The 14080-nt window shown below is 37.7% G+C and overlaps 1 protein-coding gene and 1 pseudogene across 1 annotated transcript; both read left to right on the top strand.

Annotated features, from left to right (window-relative positions):
- Nucleotides 1-2014: 2014 nt before the first annotated feature.
- Nucleotides 2015-2279, top strand: LOC110314767 (zinc finger protein 679-like; the record flags this gene model as incomplete). Its single annotated transcript, XM_021188991.1, has 2 exons — nt 2015-2141; nt 2251-2279. Coding segments are annotated over 2 exons (156 nt in total), but the record flags the coding sequence as incomplete, so codon positions are not given.
- Nucleotides 2280-11681: 9402 nt separating this feature from the next.
- The window catches only part of LOC110314768, a 9914-nt pseudogene continuing 7515 nt past the window's right edge, over nt 11682-14080 (top strand).

The following is a 14080-nucleotide window of genomic DNA, read 5'->3' as shown; positions in this document are numbered from 1 at the left end:
TCTAGCTCCTACATTGGGGGCTCTGTGTTCCATCCAGTAGCTGACTGTGAGCATCCACTTCTGTGTTTGCCAGGCACTGGTATAGCCTCACAAGAGGCTGCTATATTAGGGTCCCTTCAGCAGAATCTTGCTGGCATGTGCAATAGGATCTGGGTTTGGTGGCTGATGATGGGATGGATCCCTGGATGTGGTAGTCTCTATCCCCATGATCTCCTTTCGTTGTCGAATTGCTCTGGCTAGAACTTCAAGTACAATATTGAATAAGTAGGGAGAAAGTGGGCAGCCTTGTCTAGTCCCTGATTTTAGTGGGATTACCTCCACGTTCTCTCCATTTACTTTGATGTTGGCTACTGGTTTGCTGTATATTACTTTTATTATGTTTAGGTATGGGCTTTGAAGCTTCTGTAGGGCAAAGCATAATGTCAAGAAGACAAAAAAGCCACCAACAGATTGGGAAAGAATTTTTACCAATCCTAAATCTGATAGGGGATTAATATTCAATATATACAAAGAGCTGAAGAATCTGAACTCCAAAAATTCATATAACCCCATTAAAAGAGCTAAACAAAGAAGTCTCAACTGAGGAGTACGAAAGGGCTGAGAAGCACTTGAAAAAATGTTCAACATCCTTAATCATCAGTGAAATACAAATCAAAACAACCCTGAGATTCCACCTCACACCAGTCAGAATGGCGAAGATAAAAAATCCAGGTGGCAGCAGATGCTGGTGAGGATGTGGAGAAAGAGGAATACTCCTCCATTGCTGGTGGGATTGCAAGCTTGTACAACCACTCTGGAAATCAGTCTGGTGGTTCCTCAGAAAACTGGACACAGTACTACTGGCAGATCCAACAATATGTCTCCTAGGTATATATCTAGAAATGTTCCAACTGGTAATAAGGACACATGCTCCACTATGTTCATAGCTGCCCTATTTATAATAGCCAGAAGCTGGAAAGAACCCAATGTCCCTCAATAGAGGAATGGATATAGAAAATGTGGTACATTTACACAATGGAGTACTACTCAGGTATTAAAAACAATGAATTTATGAAATTCTTAGGCAAATGGATAAATCTGGAGGATATATTCCTAAGTGAGGTAACCCAATCACAAAAGAACTCACTTGATATGCACTCACTGCTAAGTGGATATTAGCCTAGAAACTNAGAATACCCAAGATACAATCTCCAAAACACAAGAAAATCNAGAAGAAGGAAGACCAACACCTGGATACTTCATTCTTCCCCACAATAGTGAATAAAGTGCCTATTAAAGTAGTGGGAGAGACAAAGTTTGGACCTCAGATGAAAGGATGGACAACCCAGAGACTGCCCCCCTCGGGGGTCCATCCCATAATCAGCCACCAAACGCAGACACTATTGCATATGCCAGCAAGAACTTGCTGGAAGGACACTGATATAGCTATGTCTTGTGAGGCTACGCCATTGCCTGGCAAATATAGAGGTGGATATCCACAGTCATCTATAGGATAGAACACATAGACCCCAATGGAGGAGCTAGAGAAATTACCCAAGGAACTGAAGGGGTCTGCAACCCTATAGGTGAAACAACAATATGAACTAATCAGTACCCCCAGAGCTTGTGTCTATAGCTGCATATATAGCAGAAGTTGGTCTAGTCAGTCATTATTGTGAAGAGAGGCTGCTTGGTCTTGCAAACTGTATATGCCACATACAGGGGAACGCCAGGGCCAAGAAGTGGGAGTGAGTGGGCAGGGGAGCAGGGTTGGGGGAGGGTATTGTGGTCATTTGGGGTAGCATTTGAAATGTAAATGAATAAATTATCTAATAAAATAATTTAAAAAAGGTAATCACCATCATCATGAGTTCTTGTACACTGGAACTGTTCAGAGAAGTGACAACTTTCTTTACCTCAGAAATAATTTGTCAAATATGCATGTTAGTTACTGGTATCAAAAAAGTTCTGTATTTAACTAACATTTCTTTGACCAATTTACAAAAAAAGAGCATACTGTTAATTATAATTTCAGGGTCTATTGACTTTCATGGATGTGGCTATAGAGTTCTCTAAGGAGGAGTGGGAATGCCTGGATTTTGTTCAAAGGGCTTTGTACAGAGATGTCATGTTGGAGAATTATAATAACCTGGTTTCTGTGGGTAAGAACATTTTTACTCCATAATTTCTATTTCATTTAGAGATATCTAAAATTCTTATTACTATTTAGATCTGACATCTAGTAATTGGTCTTTCTCTTCTGTTTTATAGGCATTGAATACTCTCTGATTTATAGCTAATATGTTATTTACCTTTATCTTGATTTTACATTTAACATGCTGATCAGTAAATATTATACCCTTTTTGAAAAGGCAGCCTGTTGCTTTCATAAATGAATATACTTTGACTCCCACAGCTTGCTTTATTGAATATTGTAAATGTATAAATGTATAATGAAATTCAGAATTTAAAAAGGCTTCAGTGTGTAGACTCTAAAACACTTTGGAAAGAAGTGAATATAAAAAGTTATTCGTTTATCTTTTATTCTCTCCATGTCACCTACATGTCACTATTCTGTGCTAGTACATAAGTATATTCAATGGAATATTTTTGTGCTCATTTGAATATACAGGTGTTCCTGTTTCAAAATCAGAGGTAATCTTCTGTCTCGAACAAAACAAAGATCCATGGATTTCTGGTAGAGAAGGTACAGAAGGAAAAGAACCAGGTAATTTGAAGTGAAATAATATGTCATGAGATGAATGTATACCCAGGAGTAATCTACACCTGACATATGGCTAGAAAAGCTCTGCAACAGAAATTGTTACTAAGAGTTTCTTTCAGAATAATTAATAAAAGAAACAGTATAATCATGGATGTTATATGATTTCTGCCTCATTTTTCCTGAATATTGATGTTTTGAAATGTACTATGTTTTAACTATTTTACAAAGTAGCAGATTATTTTGTATTCTAATTATTGTCATTTTTTCTGTTACAATTGAATATCAGTAATGATCATTTATATTTGAGTATCTTATCGATTTATTTCATTTTTAGTAGCTTTATAGAGTATGTTTTTCTAATATTTTTCTTTCGGCTTCTTGCAGATCATCTCCACTCTCTATACTAACGCAGTATCATGATTTCTCTGAGTTTTCTGTCTTTTTGTCTCTTTTTCTACCTCTGTCTTTGTCTCTCACTCTCTATCTCTCTCTTTCTCTATCTCTTAAATTAAAAAAAAAAGTAGAAACCAAAAATATATTTAATCATAGAGACTGATTTGTACTAGTAAATTTTCTGAATCAAACATGTGTCCATTCATACTATAAAACTTGTTTTCCCTGTCTAAGAAATCATGCAGTTTGGATAGTTTCTTCCCTTGGATGACACATTCTAACTCTTTCCCCTTCTTAAAGCTGAGGTATTGTTTCCCTTGTTCTGGCCTTGTGAATGCTGTCATATTCTCATTGAGTTTACATGGACGTTGTTCTGGTTGCATCTAAAAATATGCATTCACTAAATCTGGCCTTTAAAATCCTTCTGTCTCATCTTCTGCTTAGGTTCCTGATCCTTGATAGGAGGGTATGATAAAGAAAATTTATGTAAGAGTAAGTGCTCCAAAGTCTTCCAGTTTCTGCACATTGTAGATATACATATTAAGTTTCTCAGTTGAAGTCTAAGTGATGTACATATCTATTGGAATAGAAGTATAACTTTAAGAGTCATTTTATTGCCAATTTTACTTGTACTACTAAAAGTAGATTTTTGATGAATTTGAGAATTGCTCTATATCTGTGAAGTATTGAGTCAGAAGTTTGATGGAGATTGCATTGAATCTGTAGATTACTTTTGGTAAGATAGCTATTTTTACTAGGTTAATCCTGCCAATGAGTATGGGAGATTTGTCCATCGTCTGAGGTCATCTTAGATTTCTTTCTTCAGACACTTCAACTTCTTGTCATACAGATATGTCACTTTCCTTGTGTGCGTCACAGGACACATCAACATATTTTATATTAGTTCTGACTATTTTGAAGTGTGTCATTTCCCTAATTTCTTTNTCAGTCCATTTATCCTTTAATCTGAAGAAGGCTACTGATTAGTTTGAGTTAATTTTATATCCAGCTACTTTGCTGAAGTTGTTTCTCAGATTTAGGAGTACTCTGTTGGAAGTTTGGGGGTCAGTTATATATACCATCAAAATACTCAGGATAGCAAAATCCATTGTTTTAAAAAATATTTATTTATTTATTTAATTTTTCAATGTATGTGAGTATTCTGTTGCCATCCTCAGACACACCAGAAGGGGACATCCCATCCCATTACAGATGTCTGTGAGCTACCATGTGGTTGCTGGGAATTGAATTCAGGAATTCTGGAAGAGCAGTCAGTGCTCTTAACCATTGATTGATCTCTCCAGCCCCTGAAAAATCCATTCTTAACAATAAATATCTGCTGGGGGAATCACTGTCCCTGACCTCAAGCTGTAGTTCAGAATAGTAGTGATTAAAAACTTCATGGAGTTGGTACAGGCATGTAGATCAGTGGAATAGAGTTGAAGACTGGGAAAGGAAACCACACACCTAAGTTCACTTGACTTGGACAGAGAATTTACTTGATCCTTGACAGAGAAAACAAAACCGTTCATTGGAAAAAAGACAGAATTTTCAGCAACTGATACTGTTTCCTCTTGTAGTTGATATGTAGAAGAATACCAATTGATCCATTCTTATCTCTTTGTGGAAAGCACAAGTCCAAGTAGATAAAGGACCTCCACATAAAATTAGATTGGATGAATCTAATAGAAGAGAAAGTGGGAAAGAACCTTGAATACATTGGCACAGGGGAAAATTTCCTGTACAGAACACCACTGGCTCATGTTCTAAGGTAAACAATTGACAGGATTTCATAAAATTGAAAAACTTTTGTAAGGCAAAGGCCATTGTCAATAGGATAAAACTGCAACCTACTTATTGAGAAAAGATCTTTACCAACCCTACATCTGATAGAGGGCTAATATCCAAAATTTAATAATAACTCAAGAAGTTAGACTCTAGAGGACAAAATAAGCCTGTTAAAAATGTGGTACAGAGCAAAATAACAATCATCAAATGAGAGATCTCAAATAGTTGAGAAGCACTTAAAGGAATGTTCAACAATCTTATGCATCAGGGAAATACAAATCAAAATGACCTTAGATTTAACCTCAGACCAATCAGAATGACTAAGATCCAAACTCAGGAAGTAGAAGATGCTGGCGAAGATGTGGAGGAAGCAGAACATGTCTCCATTGCTGGTGGGACTGCAACCTGGTAAATCTACTTTGGAAATCAATTTGACATTTCCTCTGAGAACTGGAAATAGTTCTAACTGAAGACCATGCTCTACCCCTACTAGGTATATACTCAAAAGGTGCTCCAACATATAAAAAGGATACATGCTCCATTATATTTATTGCAGCCTAATTTGTAATAATCAGCATATGGTAAAAACCTAGATATCCTTCCACATAAGAATGAATACAGAAAAAGTGGTACATTTTAACAACCAAGTACTACTCCACCAATAAATAAAAGGACTTTGTGAAATTCACAGGCAAATGGATGGAATGAGAAAGAATCATCCTGAGAAATGTAACTCAGAAACATAACAACACTCATGGTATATACTCAACGATAAGTGGATATTGGCCCCAAACTTGCAATACCCACAATTCAAGCCACAAACCATACGGAGCTTTAGAAAAATTAAGACCAAAGTGTAGGTGCTTCAATCCTACAAAGAATGTGAGACAAAATTATCACAGGAGGCAGAGGGAAGGAGAAACTGGGGAGGGGAAAAAGGGGAGCAGGTTCAGGTATTGAAAGAAAGAGGAAAGAAATTCAGAGGGTCAGGATATTGAATAGAAACATGTAGCAATAGATAAAAAGGAACTGGTGGTAGCCACAAGAAAGTACCAGACTCCAGGGAATGGAGAGGCTCCCAGGACACAAATATGATGAATGTAGGCAAAATACCCAAGAAAGTGAATATATAACCAGCAGAGACTCTCTCCATCAAATTGAGGGATGGGACTACCCACATATATCAAAAATTTAACTAAGAAATGTTCCTGTCCAAAGGAAAGACAGGGATAAAATTGGTATAGAGACCAAAGGAAAGGCCATCCAGAGACTAGCCTACATAGGGATCCATCCAGTAGGTATACACTAATCCACAAAACTATTGATGATGCCTAGCAGTGCCTGCTGACTCTTCTGGTTCTGATGTTCCCTGAGAGGTTATACCAGCTCTTGACCAACACAGATGCAGATACTCAATACTGATCCGGTAACCCCAATGGATGAGCTAGGGGAAGGAATGAAGTAGCTAAAACGGGTTGCAACCAAAAATAAGGAGCAATATCAACTAGCTGCATCTTCCAGAGCTCCTAGGGAAAAAATTCATCAACCAAAGAGTATAAATATAGAGAGCCATGGCTCCAAATACATATGTAGAAGAGGCATCAATTGGAGGGGAGGCCCTTGTTCATGTGGAGATTTGATGCCCTGTTGGGAACAAAATATAAGGGGAGGGGAGAGTTTTGGGAGCCCTGGGGAGAAGTTGGGAAGGAAACTGGGCCTAGTGTCTGTCCAGAGGTCCCCTGTCCTCTGGGCAGGGGGATGCAGGTGTTGGGGGGGGGGGCTACAAGGATGTTTTCCCAGGGCCACTGGGATGAGCATGCCTGACTCAGGGGACTGGCGTGGAAAAGGGGTAGCCCCTGACTGGGACCCCCCCCTCTGAGCTACTTTGCTAAAGACACCAGGGTTGTGGGAAAGAGGGAATAGGGGAAGAAGTTCTCAACATTGACCAGAGTGTGCAGCGGGCCTAGATGGAGTAGAGCAGAGACTCTATGGTTTAACAGCTTTATTATAGAAATACAGGGAGAAAGAAGTTGGGAGAGGAAGGCAAAAGAGAAAGAGAAAGAGGGGGAGAGGAGAGGAAAGAAGAAGACAAAGAGAAAGGGGAGAAGAGAGAGAGGTGAGAGGTATAGGAACAAAGGAGTGAGTAAGAGAGCATGGTGGGACTGAACACCCCTTTTTATGTTCTTCACTGTTGCTAAGGTAACTGGAGAGGAGTTTAGCCTGAAGTTCAGAAGCTTGGGCCATTGCTTACCTGACTACTGACCATGCTTCTCTTGTGGGGGCTGTGGGAGGTGGTACCTTAGGCAGGGGCCAGAGTTCCAGGAGCACTAGGGAACGCCTACTATCTCATGAGGGTGAATTATGACCATCGGGGTTCAGACATAGCTCAACTGGATGCCAGCCTGGAATTCCCCAACAATGCCCCAACATAGGGGGATGCTAGAGTGGTGAGGTTAAAGTGGGTGAGTGGGCAGAGGAGCACCCTAGTAGAGGTAAAGTGTAGAGGGAAGATAGAAGATAGAATGGGGCGTTTGTGGAGGAGTACCTGGAAAGGAGGATAAAATTTGAAATGTAAACAAACAAAATGATTAATAAAAAAGAATAGAAGATTTTATTGTAGGGCCTAGGTCCCTTTCGATCTCATGTTTTTGGCCTCATAAACAGTATCCCATATGGATTTTTAACTCACAAAGCCATAATGCTGCCAATTAAAAATTGGTAGGTAACTCCAAACCATTTGGAGCATTATATACACCAATGAACATATATTCCAGGACGTCAGCATTGGACATCAAAAATTCTTTAGCTTGGTGAGAGTAATAATTTATTTTGTCCTCCTATAGCATTACAGTACCTGATAATACTATAAATGTAATTCAGTAGGCATGAACAATTCTGTTAAACAACCAGTGCAATACTCCATTTATTGCTTTATGTTTTTACTGTCTCAGCAGTAGGTATATATACTCAGTTTTGGAAGGAAAATATATAGGTTTGGAATTACCTGTGGCATGAAACTAGACTAAAAGTTATATTTGGACAATAACTCAAAAGTTTATAACCCGTTCATTGTACTAGGTTCTATATGTAGTTGCTTTTGACATGTAGTTATTTCATAATCTGTTTTAATTTGTGGCAGTGTCACTTCAACTTCTTTTCATATCACATGTCTTGGGAAGAACCTATAATAGAAGTTTGCTATATGCTAATTCTAACCCTGTTTAATGCGAACATGAAGTGACTCATAAGTTAGTGCTACTTGTATTTTAGACTTATTACTATTTTTCAATATCTAGAAGCCACAAGGTGGAAAAAGGATGCTTACAGAGTATACCCTCATCACAGGTATGCCCCATGTATAAAGACAATACATAAATATAACTTTAAAAATTGCACTATAGTAAGTTATTGCTCTCTATAGTAGTTCACCTCCTCTATTCTATGCCCCATCTCATGATATAATCTTGATCTTATTTCTCCTTTATTAAGCTGTCTTTTTTTAAAGGAAAATTAGGGAGGTGCATTCTGGTCCCTACAAGCTACTATAGATATTCTAAATATCACCATATATATTCTAAATACACCACACATATGCAGATCTTAAAAGCTGATGAAACACAAGCAAGAAAACATGCATTGTTAGTTTTCTTGCAGTTACTCATTCATATTCACTGTTTCCAGCTCCATCCATTTTTCTGAAATTTTCATAAAACTTAAAAGAATGTTGTGTATACAGCTTAAAAATATTAAATAGAAATGAAATAGATGTTTTTAAGTAACAAAAATCCACTGATATAAAAGATGTTGTACTGAGAGACTCACAAGTAAAGAAAGGTCATGGCCAGATGGATTTGGTTTTAGTAGACCATCAATTTAGAACTAATGATAACTTCCTTCAGGTTTTCTTCATTGTAGAAACCCAGGATACTTATCAAAATATACCTTTTTGTTTGTTTGTTTTAAAAACCCCCTATGAGTTTGGTCCAAAATACCTAAGCAAAGAAATGTGCATCCCATATTAAAATAGATGCAAACATTTACATCCCTTTCAAAAAATTGTTTCTAAATATTCAGAAATATTTCAGAAATGGAACTCAAAATCACTTGTAGAACATGATGTAGCATGCTAACTTTCTTTAATTCAGGAGCTCCAGAGGTAGTTCAGTATAAGTTAATCAATAAATGTAATAAAATAAGTAAGAAACTACAACATAGGAACCAAACAACAATCTCACAGATTCCGGAAACACTGACAGAATATGACATCATTGCATTACAGTTCTAGTCAGTCTAGGTACAGTAAAGGTGATTTCTAATATGTCTGGGGCAATGGCATTCTACTTGGAGAGAAGCTCAAAGCTATCACATTAAAATCAGGACACACATGAAGTACACAAACATGTATACTCTAAAGAACATGAACTCAAGAATGAGGATGGTGAACATATTACTTGGGACATTCTTAAGGGAAAGAGGATTTGATGAATGTGATGTATTTCTACTTCAATTGAGTATACACACACACACACACACACACACATATATATATATATATATATATATATATATATATATATATATAATTAAATTAAAGGAGATATATTGTTAATTATTTTTATTAATTAATTTAATTTTGTTACATCAAAATTGAGCCCCTACCTTCCAAATAGACCATCCTTTATACAGGCCATCCCCAATCCCCTTCTCTGAGAATTGGGAGGAACTCTCTAGCTACAAATCCACCATGGCACATCAAGTAACTGCAGGACTATACACATGTACTCCCACTGAGGCAAGAGGAAGCAGCCCAGAAGGGGCAACTGAACACATTTGTAGGCCATGTCAGGGACTACTCCTACTCCAGTTGTTGGGGGACCTTCAGGAAGACCTATTTGCACATATGTGCCAGCAGGAATCAGGGGTTTAATTCCAATCCATTTATGGTCTTTGGTTGGTGGTTGATTCAGACTCTGGGAGCTACAAGGGTGCAGGTTAGTTGACTCTGTCAGTCTTTCTGTTAAGTTCCTATCCCCCCACTCAGGGTCCCACAATTCTCATCCCAGGACTCTGGCATATTCTAATAAGGCTGTACACTCTTCTAGCTGCATATTTATATTCACTCTCCTGGCCCATAGTCCATGGTTCTCAGCGTATCTGATTACCCACACCCCATTTCCTTCTCCATCCACACTTCTACCCAATTCACTCGCTGCATATATGTCCAATGACTATTTTATTTGCCCTTCTGAGTGAGATTCAGTTATCCTCCATTGACCCTACTTGTTATTTAGAGTCTTTGGATATGTGAATCATAGTGTTGATAACCTGTACTTTATGTATAATATTCACTTATATCTGAGTACATACCTTGGGTATCTCTTTCAGACTATCCCTATTCGCTCAGGAATACATTTTCTAGTATTATCTGTTTTCCTTTAAAATTCATGATATCCTTGTTTATAATAGGTGTTTAGAATTCCATGTGTAAATGAACCATATGTATACTTTGGTTTAGGGACATCGGAATCATTATGAGTTTCTGCTTATGAATAAAGCTGCTATGAACCTTGTGAAGGAGATGTCATTGTGGGATGTTAGAACATCATTGGTTATATGCCCATGATTGGTATATCTGGAATATAAGATAGAACTATTCCCAATATTCTCAGAAAATGCCAGTTGAATTTCCTAAATGGTTGTATAATACCAATGGCCACAATTGGCTTGAAGAAGTGTTCTGAGAGAAAGGGTATCTGGGAATGACAAAAACAAACAACTGTGAGTCTAATTTTGGGCTCAAGCTGATAACCTGAATTCTGCTGGATAAAGCTTTCCCCATTCTACATCTCTTTATCTTCTGTTTTCCCTCTGAATATCTCCCTGTCTTGCTTGCCATTCTAAGAAATCTCTGTCCATGTTCTATTTGCTTGTGTGACTACATGTACATCATCTCCAATAAATTCTCTCTTTATGTCCCAAAAACATTCTAGGTAGATCATTCTAGGTAGATCAGTCTTCTATTTTAAATAACAATCCAGACAGTTATTCCAGATTTTTGTTTCATTTTATGTGTCAACATCTACTCTTGTAGCCCTTTGATTCTTAGGAAACAGCAAGCATATAATTTTTTAATGTTAATTTTATAATGTTTTTTAACATTGCAAATGCATTCAGAAGTTAATGCATTTGTTAAGCTCAGAAGATAAGATAGTTGGGTTGGACCCTGCCTTGAAATCACCATTTCCATCAAGCCCAATATTAGTCTTGCTTTGTCCTATGCTGATACTGAGCTCAAGAATCTATCTGCCTTCATAATCATAGGCAAAAAAAAAAAAAAAAAAAAAAAAACTTAGTTGGGTAGGGTATACTGTGACCACTACTTTATAAAACTTTTTACATCTTTCTTCAAAAATTTTGTATCAAGTTGGCTCACAAGGTACCTGATTTTGTTCCTTTAGATTCATGAAGCCCCTCATAGATTTGATATTGAATCTGTACTTTTTGAATAATTGATAAAGTATATATTTTCAAAGTCATGTATTTAGCGTAATTTTCCATAATCTTAAGGTCTGTTCTGAAGGTTTCCATGTTTACCATTTTGATGTGACATTCCCAGTACCTACAACTTCTGAACTTGAGCTGTTTTCAGTATCAAGGAGTCATTAACCTTTAAAGGGATGACATTCCTTGGAAAGAAAGAGTCCTTCATTGCTAGTGGGTTAAGAAAATCTGTACATTATTATGCAAACAAGCCTTACACCTGGAGAAGCCATTGCTACTCCTGGATTCTCACACCATGGCCTTGTCCCAGAGGCAGATACCAAGGCACTCTCTCTCCACCAAGGCCACACTGGGCTTAGCTGGTCAAGTTTACACATCCAACCTCAATGCAAGAGTGTTTTCCATGCTCCACATCCTTGTCAGTAAGTGCTCTAGCTTGAGTTATTGATCTTAGCCATTCTAATGGGAATAAGGTGGAATCTCTGAGTTGTTTTGAGGACTATAGATAGGTATTAATCCTGAGTTACTCTGAGGACTATAGATAGGTATTAATCATTTCTTTCAGTGTGTCTTAGCCATTAGAGATTCCTCTGTTAAGAATTCTGTTTATCTATGTACCCCAATTTTAATTGAATTGTTTGGTTTGTTATCTAATTTCTTGAGTTCTTTATATATTTGGGTATTAGTCACCTGTCAGATGTAGGGATCATGTATTTCTTTTCACAGTATATAGTCTGCTATTTCATCCTATAGATGGCATTGTTTGCCTTGCAGTCACTTTTTAGCTTTAGGAGATCCCATTTAAAAATTATTGATCTTAGAGCCTGAGCAATTGCTGTTCTGCTCAATATGTTGACTCCTGTACCATTGCATTCACGACGATTCCCCACTCTGATGGATTGTATTTGCTTGTGCTAAGGAGTAGCACTGCCAGTAGAGGAGTTTTGAACTTTTTGGAGTGGGTGTGTCATTGTGAGCATCAGTGTTAATACCCTAGTCCTGGCTGACTGGAAGTCAGTTGTCTCCTATTGGTCTGCAGAAGAAGATAGAGATTTCTCAATTCTTCCTGTGCCATGCCTTTCTGGATGTTGCCATACTCTCGCTTTGATGTTAAAGGATTGAACCTTTGTACTTGAGTTTCTATTCTAGCTTCTAAGCCTGAGATGTTCTTTTCCATCTCATGTTTGTGTTGATGACGCTTAAATCTAGAACTCCTGATCACTTTTCTAGATTTTATCTTTTTAATATTGTCTCAGATTTTGTATTCTTCATTCTTCCTATTTTCCTTTTTATGTCTTAATATTTTTATTCATTATATTTATCTATTGGAACGTATTGCCCTATGCTACTTAGTATTAATTTTTCTTCCTTTTAAGGGCTTCTATTTGTTTAATTTTATTTTCTATTTTTAAGGCATTTTTATTAGATATTTTCTTCATTTACATTTCAAATGCTATCCCCTCCCCCTACTCTGCTCCACAACCCACCCACTCCTGCTTCCTGTCCCTAGCATTCCCCAGTACTGGAGCATATGATCTTCACAATACCAAGGGCCTCTCCTCTCATTGATGGCCAACTAGGCTATCCTGTGCTACATATGCAACTAGAGACACAGCTCGGGGGGGGGGGTATTGGTTAGTTCATATTGTTGTTCCTCCTATAGGTTTGCAAATCCCTTCAGCTCCTTGGGTACTTTTCTAGCTCCTTCATTGGGGGACCTGTGCGCCATCCAATAGATGACTATGAGCATCCATTTCTGTATTTGCCAGGCGCTGGCATAGCCTCAGAAGAGACATCTATATCAGTGTCATTTCAGCAAAATCTTGCTGGCATATGCAATAATGTCTGCCTTTGTTGGTTGATTATGTGATGGATTCCCGGGTGGGGCAGTGTCTAAACATTCTTTCATCTCAACTCTAAATTTTGTCTCTGTAACTACTTCCATGGGTGTTTTGTTCACTGTTCTAAGGAGGAATGAAGGACCCATGTCTTGGTCTTCCTTCTTCTTGAGTTTCATGTGTTTTGCAAATTGTATTTTGGATATTTTAAGTTTATGGGCTAATATCTGCTTATCAGTGAGTGCATATCATGTGTGTTCTTTTGTGATAGGGTTACCTCATTCAGGATGATATCCTTCAGACACATCCATTTGCCTAAGAATTGCATGAATTCATTATTTTTAATTGCTGAGAAGTATTCCATTGTGTAAATGTACCACATTTTCTGTATCCTTTCCTCTGTTGAGGAACATCTGACTTCTTTTCACCTTCTGGATATTATAAATAAGGCTGTTATGAAGATAGTGGAGCATGTGTCCTTATTACAAGATGGAACATTTTCTGGGTATGTGCCCAGGGGCTAAATTCCTGGATATTTCTGTAGATCTATGTCTAATTATCTGTGGAAGCACCAGACTGATTTCCAGAGTGGTTGTACCAGCTTTCAATCCCACCAAAAATGGAGGAGTGTTCCTCTTTCTCCACATCCTCGCCAACATCTGCTGTCACATGAATTTTTCATCTTAGCCATTCTGACTGGTGTGAGGTGGAATCTCAAGGTTGTTTTGGTTTTCATTTCCCTGATGATTAAAGATATTGAACATTTAGGGAAATGCAAATCAAAACAACCCTGAGATTCTATCTCACACCAGTCCGAATGGCTAAGATTATAAATTCAGGTGACAGCAGATGCTGG

This window comes from Mus pahari, unplaced genomic scaffold (assembly GCF_900095145.1).
Source record: "Mus pahari unplaced genomic scaffold, PAHARI_EIJ_v1.1 scaffold_9919_1, whole genome shotgun sequence".
Taxonomy (NCBI): domain Eukaryota; kingdom Metazoa; phylum Chordata; class Mammalia; order Rodentia; family Muridae; genus Mus; species Mus pahari.
Note: the sequence above shows the minus strand (reverse complement) of the source record. Positions and strands in the feature narration are given on the sequence as shown.